We start from the raw sequence: 13,054 nt of genomic DNA, 5'->3' as shown, positions 1-13,054 counted from the left end.
CATTGAAATCAATTCCTTCAACCTGTGTGTAGCCTTGAGCTACTAGTCGTGCCTTATTCCTCACCACAAGGCCATTTTCATCTTACTTGTTGTGGTAGATCCACTTTGTGCCAATGATATTGTGTTTGCGAGGATCTGGACGATTGACCAGTTCCCAAACGTTGTTGAGCTCGAACTGATGTAATTCTTTTTGCATGGCCTGAATCCACTCAGGCTCCAGAAATGCTTCATCTACCTTAGTGGGCTCTGTGATAGAGACAAAATCATAGTGCCCACAAAAGTTAGATAAATGTGAAGCTTTTGAGCGTGTGAGAGGACCTGGTGCTTCAATGTCATCGATGATCTTTTCAACTTGCACTTCTTTTGCAACGCGAGGATGAGTAGGTTGTCGTCGAGGAATTTGATCAGCATTTTCTTCAGCACCATAACCACAACACAACGATACTTGCCAAAGAAAACAACCATATCAAGATCACAAAGCATTGAGACAGACATAAGATTGTATCCTAAGGACTCGACAAGCATGACTTTCTCCATGTGTCAATCCTTTGTGATCGCAACCTTACCTAGACCCAATACCTAACTTTTGCCTTTGTCAGCGAAGATGATATGCTTCAGATGCGATGGTGATAAGGGAGCATCCATCAATAGATTCTTGTCACCAGTCATGTGATTTGTACATCCACTATCGAGGACCCACTCAGTGGCTTTGGGTTGATCATCATGCAGATGAATTAGTGCAGCTTACGAACTTCATATACTTCATCAGTGAAGAATATGACATCACAATTCATCAGACGAATTTCATCACGCAGTGCAACAGTTAAAACAGTATGAGGACGTGTGAAATGAAAGTTCATTTCTTCATGATTAGCCTGCGTCCTTTCAGGCACTTTTCAGGTCTCCAGCAAATTCTTCAGACGTTTAAGTACGTCTGGAGACCTGACCCTGCATAAAAGATTAGTTCTTTTTCTTCACCACCCACATCTGAAGGGGTGGCAAAGAGTTCATCACTTTGCGAGCTCCATACGAGAAAGGTGGCATAGAAGCCAATCCATTTCATTTCACATAAGAGAAGTTAGGGTAAGCATATGAATAAGCAGAGAAATTCTTCGAGGACTTATGAACATAATGATTAGAAGAATAATGCTCATATTCATAGCCCTTGGCTCTTCCCTGCGAAACAGAGTTGTTAGCACGATGATGTTCATATGAGGACTTTGATCCTTTTGAGGAATCTGATCCATGTGAGGAATTTAGTCCGTATGAGGACTTGGATCCATATGAAGAATTTGGTCCATATGAAGAATTTGATCTGGGGTTCCTATTCTTCACAGGTGGTGTCATGAGGACATTCACCTGAAGACTTTCAAGGCACCTTTTGGGAACCCAGATTTTCTTCATAGGAGAACCGTTCCTGCAGTTAGTGCCAACATATCTAGCAAATACTTCACCATTCTGATTTTTGAACAGTTGATAGTTGGAGTCAAATGACTCATCAGAAGAATGAGAAGATTCACATGTAAAGCCAGATAAATTAGATGGATCAACTGGAGGTCCCTTTGCAGCAACCCATGAGGTTTTGGGGTACTGCTCAGGCTTCCAACATGTACCATCAGCATTGAGTGTCCTCTCAAAGGCAATACCCTCTTTCCTAGGGTTCCTGTTGAGGATCTGCTTTTTAAGCACATCACAAAGAGCCTGATGCCCTTTGAGGCTTTTGTACATGCCTGTCATGTACAATTCCTTCAGCCCTGCATCGTCAGTGATACTAGCAATGTCCTCAGATGAGGAATTAGTGATAGCAGAGACAGTTGAAGAATTTGTAGCATTATAAGCATTTGAACATTCAGGTGAAGAATTAGCAGATTCACGTTCAATGCATTTCAAACATGGAGGAACAAATTCTTCCTGAGCAGCGCTGATTTGTTGAGCAAGTAATGAATCGCGCTCCTTCTGAAGATCTTCATAACTCACTCTTAGCTTCTCAAGATCTTGCTTTCTTTGAAGAAATTCATAAGAAAGCTTCTCATGATCAGACAAGAGAGTGTTATGATGACCTTGAAGGTTGTCAAACCTAGTCTGAAATCTCTGAAGATTTTCAGTCAAGGTTTTAGTGCGATCCATTTCTTCACCCAACATATCATCACTTTTGTCTAGCATGTTTTGAACCTTTTCAAGGGCCCTTTGTTGTTTCATAGCTATCTTAGCAAGTTTAGCATAGCTGGGCTTAAGGTTTTCATCAGATTCATTTTCACTTGATTCAGAGGAGGTATATTTGAGTACCTTGGCACCCTTTGCCATGAAGCAATAGGTGGGAGCGTAGTCATCATTGCCTTCATCAGCCTTGTTGGTGAGGTCATTTTCTTGAGTGTTGAAGATAGACTTGCTGGCGAATGCAGTAGCGAGGGCTAGGCTCGCCACACCAGATTCGGAATCCTCAGATGCCTCCTCTTCATCATTTTCTTTAGATTCAGCCTCAGAGTCCATTTCCTTGCCAATGAATGCCCGAGCCTTCTTGGAGCTGCTCTTCTTGTGAGATGAAGACTTTGAGGATTTTGATGATGAAGATTTTGAGGATTTCTTCTTTTTCTTCGCATCATCAGAACTGTAATCCTTGTATTTCTTCTTCTTTGATTCCTTTTCTCACTGAGGACAATCTTGAATGTAGTGTCCGGGTTTCTTGCATTTGTGACAAAGCCTCTTCTTGTAGTCACTGGTATTTCTCTACTACTATAGTACACAATTTTTTGAATTTTGAATCTACCTTCTTCTTGCATGTTTTGCCCACCAACTTACATAATGGGTTCATCTGTAGCCATCCACTTTATCAGATCGAACGGCCCACATTAACCGGATTCGCCACCCACCTAATCCCGCCAAAGCCTGAACTCAGTCGCCCCTTCTGGAAGACTCCACAACCCACGCTCGCCTCCAGCAAATCGATTCCCGCCAAGGCTCCAGCAAATCGATTCCCCGCCAAGGCGCAGCCTCGCTCACTTCACCACCACATCCATATGCTCTGTATGAAATTTCTCTAGCGTGTACATCACACACCACGATCTCCGCCAGTTCATAACCGCCGGCCACGCCCCCAGCTCCTTCCAATCACCTCAGCGTCCAGATTGCAGCTTCACCATCGTCTCCTTGCAAGCTCTGACTTGGTTCGATTTTTCTTGCCGCCTGGTGAGTCCAGGTTCATGAGAGCTGGACATCCTCCTACAACCAGCTGACCATAGTGCCACCGACGGACCACAAGTGAGCTATTCCTTCTCTAGGTGTCCCATCCTAATCTGTTCCTTTGGAATTCTGTGATGATTCTTTTGCGTGCGAATGTTGCGCAAGTTATCCTTCTTGCTATCGAGTATATGAAATGCATATTCACTGGTCTGATTGTGGCTGTTGATTTTTTCTGCTTTTCTTGCACGCAAGGTGTTTGTGCTTTTGTCCAAGAAGCTATCTGTTGGTAGACTATAAAAGGCAGTGCTATCTGAACATAAAGCACATGTTCGTTCTGTTCATGTCTCATAGCTGTTTGCAAATTTGAGTATGCTTTAATTATTTTTCTCGGATTTGGCAACCTAAAAATGGTCTAATGCTCATATACTGTAGGTTGTGGCTGAAAACACCTGGCTTATAACAATCAAGAATCGAAGTCATAACCGCTAGCTGTCCAGTAAAACCCAAGAGATGGAAGGCCGAATTCCTTTCAGAGATATTACAAATGTTCACTCGATGACTTCACCAAAAGGGAACCAACATACGTTTTTTTAATATGTCGATATCTTCTACTTATTATCCTTATTGATCGCTTGCCTTGATATACTGTGTGTTTTTTGTTTGGTGGGGAAATAGTAGCTGCGGTTGCAGAGCAGAATGATCCTTTAGCAGAAACCAATAAGGCTATGCAAATGAATTCTTCCCAGCGTAAGCGTTACCGCGACCGGGATAGGTATTTGCAAATGACTCCATATCAAAGGGAAGCCTATCTGCAAAGGAATCGTGAGTATAAAAGAATGCGGCGTGAGTGCAGTGCAAGTTGTAACAACACACAACCAGCACCACAACAGAAAATTTTGAGATCTAATAATAAGAACCAATCCATGACAGGTGACTGTTCTAATCAATAAAATATGCATTACAAACTTTATCAATGGCCGTTGAATGTTCGTTTATCTTTTTTATTATGCGATGTATAATTATTGGGTAAATTGAACCTACATTACAGGAGAGGAAGTCGTGGGCAGTTCAAACTATGAGAGGCACGATTCAGTATTTACTCAACTAGGGTCTTCATCAAAAGGCAAACAAGGTTGTGATATATAATTAATTAACAAATATCTACTATACAAATTTATTTATTATATTTCATTACACCGTCGTTGACTATTTTTCCTTGAAAACTGTGGCAGATAGTGGTGGTTCTGAGACAAGCCGTCCAAAAGCTGGAACTCGCTTCACTATCAGTCCATCTGGCATATATTTATCATCGATATCCTCGCAAGAACAAGCTACAAAATATGAATTGAAAAATGTAGGTCAGCGTAAGCGACAACATTGCACCAATGTGTACTCACAACTATCACATGATCAAGAAGAAACACACGTACAAGAGATTTGTGGCCCTAATAAAAGAAAGAGGTCAGAAAAAGGAAGTTGTAGTACTGCACGGGATCCTGGTAGAAATACCAACAACTTGCATGAAGACATCATTTATGTGCCCCAGGATTATTTTCCTGTCATTCATGGTAATTTTAGTCATAAAAACAATGATTTAATCTATATGTAGCACATAACAAGTATTTCATCTATTTACAACTAGATATAATTTGTCAACAGATTATCTGGCAAATACCGAAGACAACATTGAGTGCGATGAGGTGGACGATGAAAGTCTTATGTATAATGGGCCAGGTAAGTATTGACTGGTACTTTGCTCAATCATTCATAGTTATTTGTAATACTTTACTAAAATATTACTTTAAAAAAATATAGGTCTTGACTTTGAATCATATCAAGAACCAAAGCTTGTTACAAAATGTATACAAGCAGATCCATATGATCGTATATATCATAATGTGCCCAGTGGTCATCATTTTCTAGAGCGAGTGCCCAACTGTAGACATTGTAATGCAAAAAGGTTCCCATATGAGACACCAACTTTTTGTTGCATGAATGGAAAGGTGAAGATAGTAACCCCAGTGGTTCCTGACGAATTGCGTCAGTTGTACACGAGTCAGGATCCAAATGCAAAATACTTCCAAGATCATATACGGTACTTCAATTCTCATTTCTCTTTTACCTCTCTTGGTGTCATCTTGGACCAAAGGTTCTGCAATAGGAGGTCTGGAGTTTACACCTTTCGTGCACAGGGCCAAATTTATCACCGTATTGACCAGTTGGTTCCAAAAGAAGATGGCCCCAAGCATTTACAGTTATACTTCTATGACACGGATGCAGATTTGCAACAAAGATTTCTTCACTCGCCTAACTTAAACCAAATTCTCATCCGGAAGTTGGTAAATATACTTTCAAGTAACCCTTATGTACAAATATTTAGAAACCTTGGTTCTATTCCAAACCTTGATGAATATATGATTGAGCTCAACACAGATATTGCCTTAGATCAGAGAGTATATAATGCTCCAACAACATCACAAGTAGCAGCAATCTGGGTTGAGGGAAATAATCCTCGAGGTCATTTTGACAGGAGTATCATGGTGTATGGTAAATCGGACAAACCACGGTACATAAAAGCATACCATGGTTGCTATGACCCATTGTCATATCCGCTATTTTTCCCGAAAGGGGAAGTTGGATGGAACTTGAACTTACCAAAAGTTGGTCCCCATGCTAGGAGGAAGAGAGATGATCAAGCAAATGCTCTCAACGAAGAAGGCAAGTTTTTTGTCAAGTATACTTTTTTATTACGTTGTTTCAGATTCATTTATCTAACCATAAATTGCCTTGCACGCAGGGATGGAAAAGAGCCCTGGTTCTTGTGTGTCACCAAGAGAATATCATTGTTATAAGTTACAAATTCGAGATGGTGATTTCAACGTCTTACTATTTGGAAGGCGATTAACTCAACAGTATATTGTTGATATGTACATCAAGATTGAGTCAATAAGGCTGGCTTTCTATTTACAACCGTCAACTCAAGTTCTCATACGTGCAGATTTATATCAAGGATTGGTTGATAGCGTTGTAGCTGGTGAGACACGTGCATGCATGACAGGAAAGCGTATTGTGCTCCCCCCAAAATTTATTGGAGGACCAAGAGACATGCGTCGAAGGTATCTAGATGCAATGGCATTGGTCCAGCGATTTGGGAAGCCAGACTTATTCATTACAATGACTTGCAACCCGCAGTGGGAAGAGATAACTAGAGAGTTGGAACCAGGCCAATCACCACAAGATCGTCCAGATTTGGTCGCACGAGTCTTCAAGGCAAAGTTGGAGGATCTTAAAGATCTTTTATTCAAGAGAAAATTATTTGGTGAAGTCGTTGCACATGTTCATGTAATAGAATTTCAGAAGAGAGGCCTACCGCATGCACACTTCCTAATTATTCTGAAGTCGAATTGCAAGATTACTAATCCAGATCAATATGATGAGATAATATCAGCAGAGATCCCAGATAAAGACAAATACCTTGTACTGCATGATTTAGTTATTAAGCACATGATGCATGGACCATGTGGAGTTCTGAACAGTAAGAATGCTTGCATGGAAAATGGAAATTGTAGATACCATTATCCGCGGACATTCTCAGATACAACATTACAAGGAAAGGACTCATATCCAATTTATAGACGGAGGGATGATGGTCGTCGAGTGCGCATTAGGGGTGCGGTCTTGGATAATAGATGGGTTGTTCCTTACAACCCATATCTACTTATGCGATACAATTGCCATATCAATATAGAAGTTTGCTCTAGCATTAAGGCTGTTAAATATTTATTTAAGTACATATACAAAGGTCATGATCGCGCCTCCTTTGTCATTGAGTCCAGAGGAGATAATGTTGTTATAGATGAGATTCGTGAATATAGGGATGCAAGGTTTATATCACCTCCAGAGGCAATATGGAGGATTTATTCTTTCAATTTAAGTGAGATGTCACCTCCAGTTTTGCAGTTGCAGGTCCATTTGCCAAATATGCATCTTGTGCATTATGAAGACTCCGATAATTTGGATAATGTTTTACACAGAGAATCATCTTCAAAAACAATGCTTAGTGAATATTTTAGAATGAATTCTATTGACATTTACGCGAGAAATTTCTTGTATAAGGAGTTTCCAGAATATTTTGTGTGGGACAGCAGTTGCAAAAGTTGGAGACGTCGCAAACAGAAACGAATTCAGATTGGGAGACTTGTGTCCGCGCACCCTGCTGAAGGAGAGCGTTATTACTTGAGGATACTACTAAACCACATGAGGGGAGCCAAATCATTTGAGGATCTACGAACTGTTGAAGGTACTATTTTCTCGACTTTTAGAGAGGCTGCACAGAGAAGGGGTCTCATTGAAGATGATCGTAGTATTTCAGATTGTCTCAGCGAGGCTGCGACATTTCAAATGCCCTCTGCACTTAGAAGAATTTTGCAACAATTTTAGTTTTCTGTGAGGTAACAAATGTCCGTGAACTGTGGGACAAGCATTTAGAAGCCATGTGTGATGATTTTCGAAGAGAAAATGTAAATGCTGAAGTAGCTGAGCAAATGGTGCTTAAAGATCTTAGAAGTTTGTTATATTCAATGGGGAAGGACATAAATAACTTTGACTTGCCATGCTTACTGGATAACAATGATTTAGAGAGCTTAAGTTGGAGAGAAGTATGTGATGAGATGTCTATTGAGGTTGAGCAGGAACACTTGGATTTGTATGACAAACTAAATAGTGAGCAGCGACTTGCTTTTGATGAGATAATGACTCATGTCTTGCACCAGAAGAGTATGGTTTTTTTCATAGATGGTCCGGGAGGTACAGGGAAAACATACCTTTATAAGGCTTTGCTCGCAAAGGTGCGGTCAATGGGACTAATAGCTATCGCAACAGCAACCTCCGGAATTGCTGCATCTATCATGCCTGGCGGTAGAACAGCTCATTCCAGATTCAAAATTCCAATTAATATTCAGGATGACAGCATGTGCAACTTCAGTAAACAAAGTGGAACTGCAGAATTACTTCGGAGGTCATCTTTAATAATTTGGGACGAAGTTGCTATGAAAAAGCGTCAAGCTGTGGAGGCACTTGATAGATCTCTGCAAGATATCACCGGTTGTGGATCACCATTTGGAGGGAAAGTAGTAGTGTTTGGAGGTGATTTTAGACAGGTTCTTCTGGTGGTGAGGCATGGCACTAGAGCACAAATTACAGATGCTACACTAAAAAAGTCTTATCTTTGGCCAGACATAAGACATATCAAACTATGGCGCAATATGAGGGCATTGTTTGATCCATGGTTCTCTGATTTTCTCCTTAGAATTGGTAATGGTACAGAGGAATCAATTGGTCAAGATTATGTGCGCCTGCCTGAAGAAATTGTTATAGGTTACACAGATGTAAAGGCCTCTGTTGGTAAGTTAATTGATGAAATCTTCCCTTCAATGGACAAAAATGGAAACTCGCCATCTTATATTAGTGCACGTGCCATTCTTTCCACAAAGAATGAATATGTGGATGAGTTAAATGAAATGCTTATTGATCGATTTCCTGGAGAAGAAAAGGTCTATTACAGTTTTGACTCGGTGGTTGATGATCCACATAATCACTATCAACCTGAGTTCCTAATTTCACTCACACCTAATGGCCTACCTCCGCATATTCTCAGATTGAAGATCAACTGCCCTGTTATTTTGATTCGCAATCTTGATCCTTCTAATGGTTTATGCAACGGTACAAGGCTTATTATTAAGGCATTTCAAGATAATGCTATTGATGCAGAAATTATTGGCGGACAATATGCTGGGAAGCGAGTGTTCCTTCCACGAATTCCTCTCTATCCTTCAGAGGATGATGTTCTCCCCTTCAAGTTTAAAAGAAAACAATTTCCAATTCGGCTTAGTTTTGCCATGACAATCAACAAAGCCCAGGGTCAAACCATCCCAAATGTTGGCATATATCTTCCTGAGCCGGTGTTTTCTCATGGCCAACTCTATGTTGCTTTGTCTAGAGGGACATCAAGACAAACAACTAGAATACTTGCAAGGCCAAATAAGGATATTGACCCATCAGGGAAAAGCACAAAAAATATTGTCTACATGGATGTTTTGGTATAATCCATGAACATGCTGTGTACTGCAGTGATGTTTCTAATATGGTTGTATTCATGTAAATAGTACCCAGGAAAGATAATGTTAGCTAGGGTTTCAGTCATTATCTTGTCCGTGTGAAAATTGTAGACCAAAAGATATGTTTACAGGGGTAATATTCTAGCATGTACAGTACTTAAATCTACTACAGATTTACCGTTCTTCTCTCAGTTATAGCATATAACAGAAATCGAGAAACATAAGTTAGCACATATCATTTTTTGTGATAGCCATTGGGCTTCACAAGTATATGCAATAAACATACATTTTTCAGTTTTAACATACGACAGAAACATTAAGTCAACAGAAATGGGCATAGGTCAGTTTCCTTTATTTTCTGAATACTCATACGGAATCAGAGTTACAGAGTCATTACAAGCCAACTCAACAATGGATGGACATGCCCCATCCATAGTAGATTACTAATACTAATCTGATGCACCTGGGAAGCAAGACCATGAGTCGGCGCACTGCGCCCTCTACCAATTTGCAGGAACTGACACAGGAGATAAACCAAGAAGGAAATTTACGAACATCAGCATAGATGTTGTGGCTTCTACATGCTGGGGCTACATCACAATGAGCAGAATCAGATCCGAACTCATCAGGGGAAGTGCAATGATCAAGCGTCAAGTGCACATCAAACTTCAGAGTGCTCTCACTTCATAGTTCTGAAACAATTCTCAAGTTCCTGCCTCCTGGTTAGCAGCAAAGGGGATCTTTGCCATGGTGATACCTTGACATAACACCTGCAGAAGCTACAAATATAACACATGAAAATTCAAAATAATGACAACGAACCTATAAATTATTCTTAATAAGTGGCAACATCTATTAATTTAGTTACATTGTACGAACATGGAAACTTACAGTTTAACTTCATTATATTTCTTTTGTAAGCAAGGAATGGGTGCAGAAATGTTTCAATCACCCGACTTGTTCTTTATTTTTGTAACCTACAAATCAACAAATTTAAATATATTATTCACACTGATCAATCTTATCTCCATTCTTTAATTGAAAAAATCAGAAATTCAGAGAAGTTGAAGTACTCACGGTGCTGCTGCCTACTGAGTACCGTATGCTGATGCACTGATGCTACGGTCGGTGCTAATCGCCGGCGCAATAGCGGAGCAGCCGTGGAGGCGTGAAGTGTTCCACCTGCCGGCGTGTGCTCTTTTGAGGCCGTGGCTGCCGGATTCAGGCGCCGCCATGGCTGCTGATGACGATTGGGCTGGGCGAGGCGACCAGCCGAGGCCGATTGCCGGATGTCCAGGTCGTGCGCTGCCCCTTCTCCCTCTCGCGGTCCTCGGGTCGGCGTTCGTCGGGTCGCGGGGCCAGAGACGGGGGGAGGGGCGGCGGCGCGGTGCTGCTCCGGTTGAGAGTTCATTTTTTTCAGAAGAATCTTTTCTTTTTCTAAGAGCCGCTCGACATAGAGGCAGGGAACTCACTTTTTTTTTGAGCTAAGGCAGGGAACAACTCACCTGTGTTGGCGTTTCTGAGTGGGCCTCCATACAAACTGACCCAGTGGCAAGCTTCCAGGCCCTTATAGCTGTGTGTTACTCTGCTGGCCCAAAACCACATTTTAGCATAAGGCAGGACGCAAAAGGTCGAGGGGTCTTCCCTAAAAAAAAGGTCGAGCTGAAGGGCCATTCTCACAAATATTACGACGATACATACCTTTTTTTGTGAAGTCCTAAATATTGGATTTTTTTTGCGGAGACCCTAAATTTTTTTTTAACACTGGAGACCCTAAATATTGATATGCATGGTAGAATGCATTATATTCCATCTATGTCCAAGTTATGTACAATGCATGCAGATGATTATTTTTTGAAATTTTTTGGTCCCATGATTTGACTTACTGTTTTGAGAATACTAACTGTAAGTTTGTAAGTGTTAAACAAAATTACTCTTGACATGTTTTGGAAATATAAGAATCAAATTTGTTCATCAACATTATAACACGGCAAGAGGTTGGAAGCTTAAACTCCATATAAAAAGTGCTTCATTTTTATTTAAAGTTTTCTTGTTTGTATGAAAATTTTAGTTAACAACGCACACGTGCAAAGCACGTGCCTTCGACTAGTAAACCTGAGGACACACAGTCCCGGACATACAGTCCTCACCGTATTCTCCTTGAGCTAAGGTCACACAGACCTCGCCCAATCACTCGTGGTAAGTCTTCAGGTGACTTCCAAACCTTCACAAACTCGGTCACTCGGCGATCCACAATATCCTCTTGGATGCTCTAGACCATGACGCCTAACCGTCTGGAAGAAGCACAGTCTTCAAAGGTAACAAGCGTCGGATCCACGCAGGATCAATCTCTTCAGTGATGCTCAATCACTTTGGGTTTGTAGGTGTTTGGGTTTGGGTTTTGGGTTTTCCTCACTTGATGATTTTCGCTCAAAGTCCTCGGAGGATGGGATGCTCTCAAATGACAAGTGTCAGTTTCTCTCGGAGCAGCCAACCAGCTAGTGGTTGTAGGGGCGGCTATTTATAGCCTAGGGAGCAGCCCGTCATGATAAGACATAAATGCCCTTCAATGATATGACCGTTAGGTGGGTAGATATTTTGGGACAGCTGGCGCATAGCACAACAACGGTCAGAAATTTGAGTATCAAATTCCTCAGGGCTATCATGTTCCTCACTGTGTAGGCAATCCGCACTGGCGAATTCCTAACTCCTCAGTCAGAACAAATTCCTCAGAGACCAGAAGAACTTCGTCTCTGTCACTGAAGAATATGACTAAACTGTATGAGATTTCCAATGGCTTCACTCGAAGGGATTGGTAGGTGTAGGATTTTGAGTTGAGCATCACATGGAAATTTTTCCTTAGTATTTCCTCGACCCCCTTTAATAGTACGGTGTTTCCTATGACTCAAGAAAGAGAAAATGAAACTACGAAAAAAAAGTCTTCACGCTTCATGTTCCTCAAATGAATACCAAGTCTTCAAGGTTACACCAATTTCTTCACTTTCAAAGTCTTCAGAAAGTCTTCAGAAATCCAAAGTCTTCAGTCGAAGAACTTCATTTTTAGGGGTCGACTTTCTCTGTCAATATCAAACGCCTCATAGACTTATAGACCTATGTACACTCATAAACATATTATTCCCTTAACCTATAAGTCTTCAATACACCAAAATCACTAAGGGGCACTAGATGCACTTACAGGAGAGCACACGAGGTGCCCACGAGGCAGGGGGCGCACCCAGGGGGGTAGGGCGCGCCCTCCACCCTCGTGGACGCCCCGTGTCCTTCCCGAACTACTTCTTATTTCCCTATTTCCTTAAATATTCCAAAACGGAGAAAAGCGCTATTAGAACTGTTTTGGAGTCGGTTTACTTACCGTACCACATACCTATTCCTTTTCGGAGTCTAAAATGTTCTGGAAAGTGTCCCTTATGTACTCCTCCGGGGTTACGGTGTCAATAACACTAGTTTCAACATTTATGGGATTACCTGAGATATAATGTTTGATTCTTTGACCGTTCACCACCTTCGGATTTGTGCCTTCAAAGTTGTTGATTTTTATGGCACTGGAACGATAGACCTCCTCGATAACGTAAGGACCTTCCCATTTAGAGAGAAGTTTTCTTGCAAAAAATCTTAAACAAGAGTTGAATAGCAAAACATAATCACCTACATTAAACTCACGCTTTGTATCCTTTTGTCATGCCATCTTTTAACTTTTTCTTTGAACAGTTTGGCATTCTCATAAGCTTGGGTTCTCC

General features: G+C 41.1%; 1 protein-coding gene and 1 long non-coding RNA gene across 3 annotated transcripts; one reads left to right on the top strand and one right to left on the bottom strand.

Annotated features, from left to right (window-relative positions):
• The first annotated feature begins 7,673 nt into the window (after positions 1–7,673).
• On the top strand, positions 7,674–9,284 carry LOC109783043 (uncharacterized). The gene has a single exon (XM_020341685.1). It carries the CDS (start codon positions 7,674–7,676, stop codon positions 9,282–9,284), a length of 1,611 nt encoding a protein of 536 aa, XP_020197274.1.
• A 343-nt stretch (positions 9,285–9,627) lies between these two features.
• Positions 9,628–11,309, bottom strand: LOC109783143 (uncharacterized). Of its 2 annotated transcripts, none has more exons than XR_002237650.4 (3): positions 10,374–11,309; positions 10,188–10,273; positions 9,628–10,075 (listed from the first exon to the last, which is right to left on the bottom strand). It is a non-coding gene; the product is annotated as an uncharacterized lncRNA (long non-coding RNA). The 2 variants fall into 2 exon arrangements; XR_005764324.3 differs by having other exon boundaries at positions 9,628–10,066; positions 10,374–11,308.
• Positions 11,310–13,054: the final 1,745 nt, after the last annotated feature.

The sequence above is a fragment of the Aegilops tauschii genome, chromosome 7 (assembly GCF_002575655.3).
Source record: "Aegilops tauschii subsp. strangulata cultivar AL8/78 chromosome 7, Aet v6.0, whole genome shotgun sequence".
Classification (NCBI taxonomy): domain Eukaryota; kingdom Viridiplantae; phylum Streptophyta; class Magnoliopsida; order Poales; family Poaceae; genus Aegilops; species Aegilops tauschii.
The sequence above is the reverse complement of the archived record's forward strand: the minus strand, read 5'-3'. Positions and strand labels throughout refer to the sequence as shown.

What these genes read in the sequence shown, in the direction of transcription:
- LOC109783043 (XM_020341685.1), top strand. Translation starts at nt 7,674, where the DNA reads ATGTGTGATGATTTTCGAAGAGAAAATGTAAATGCTGAAGTAGCTGAG.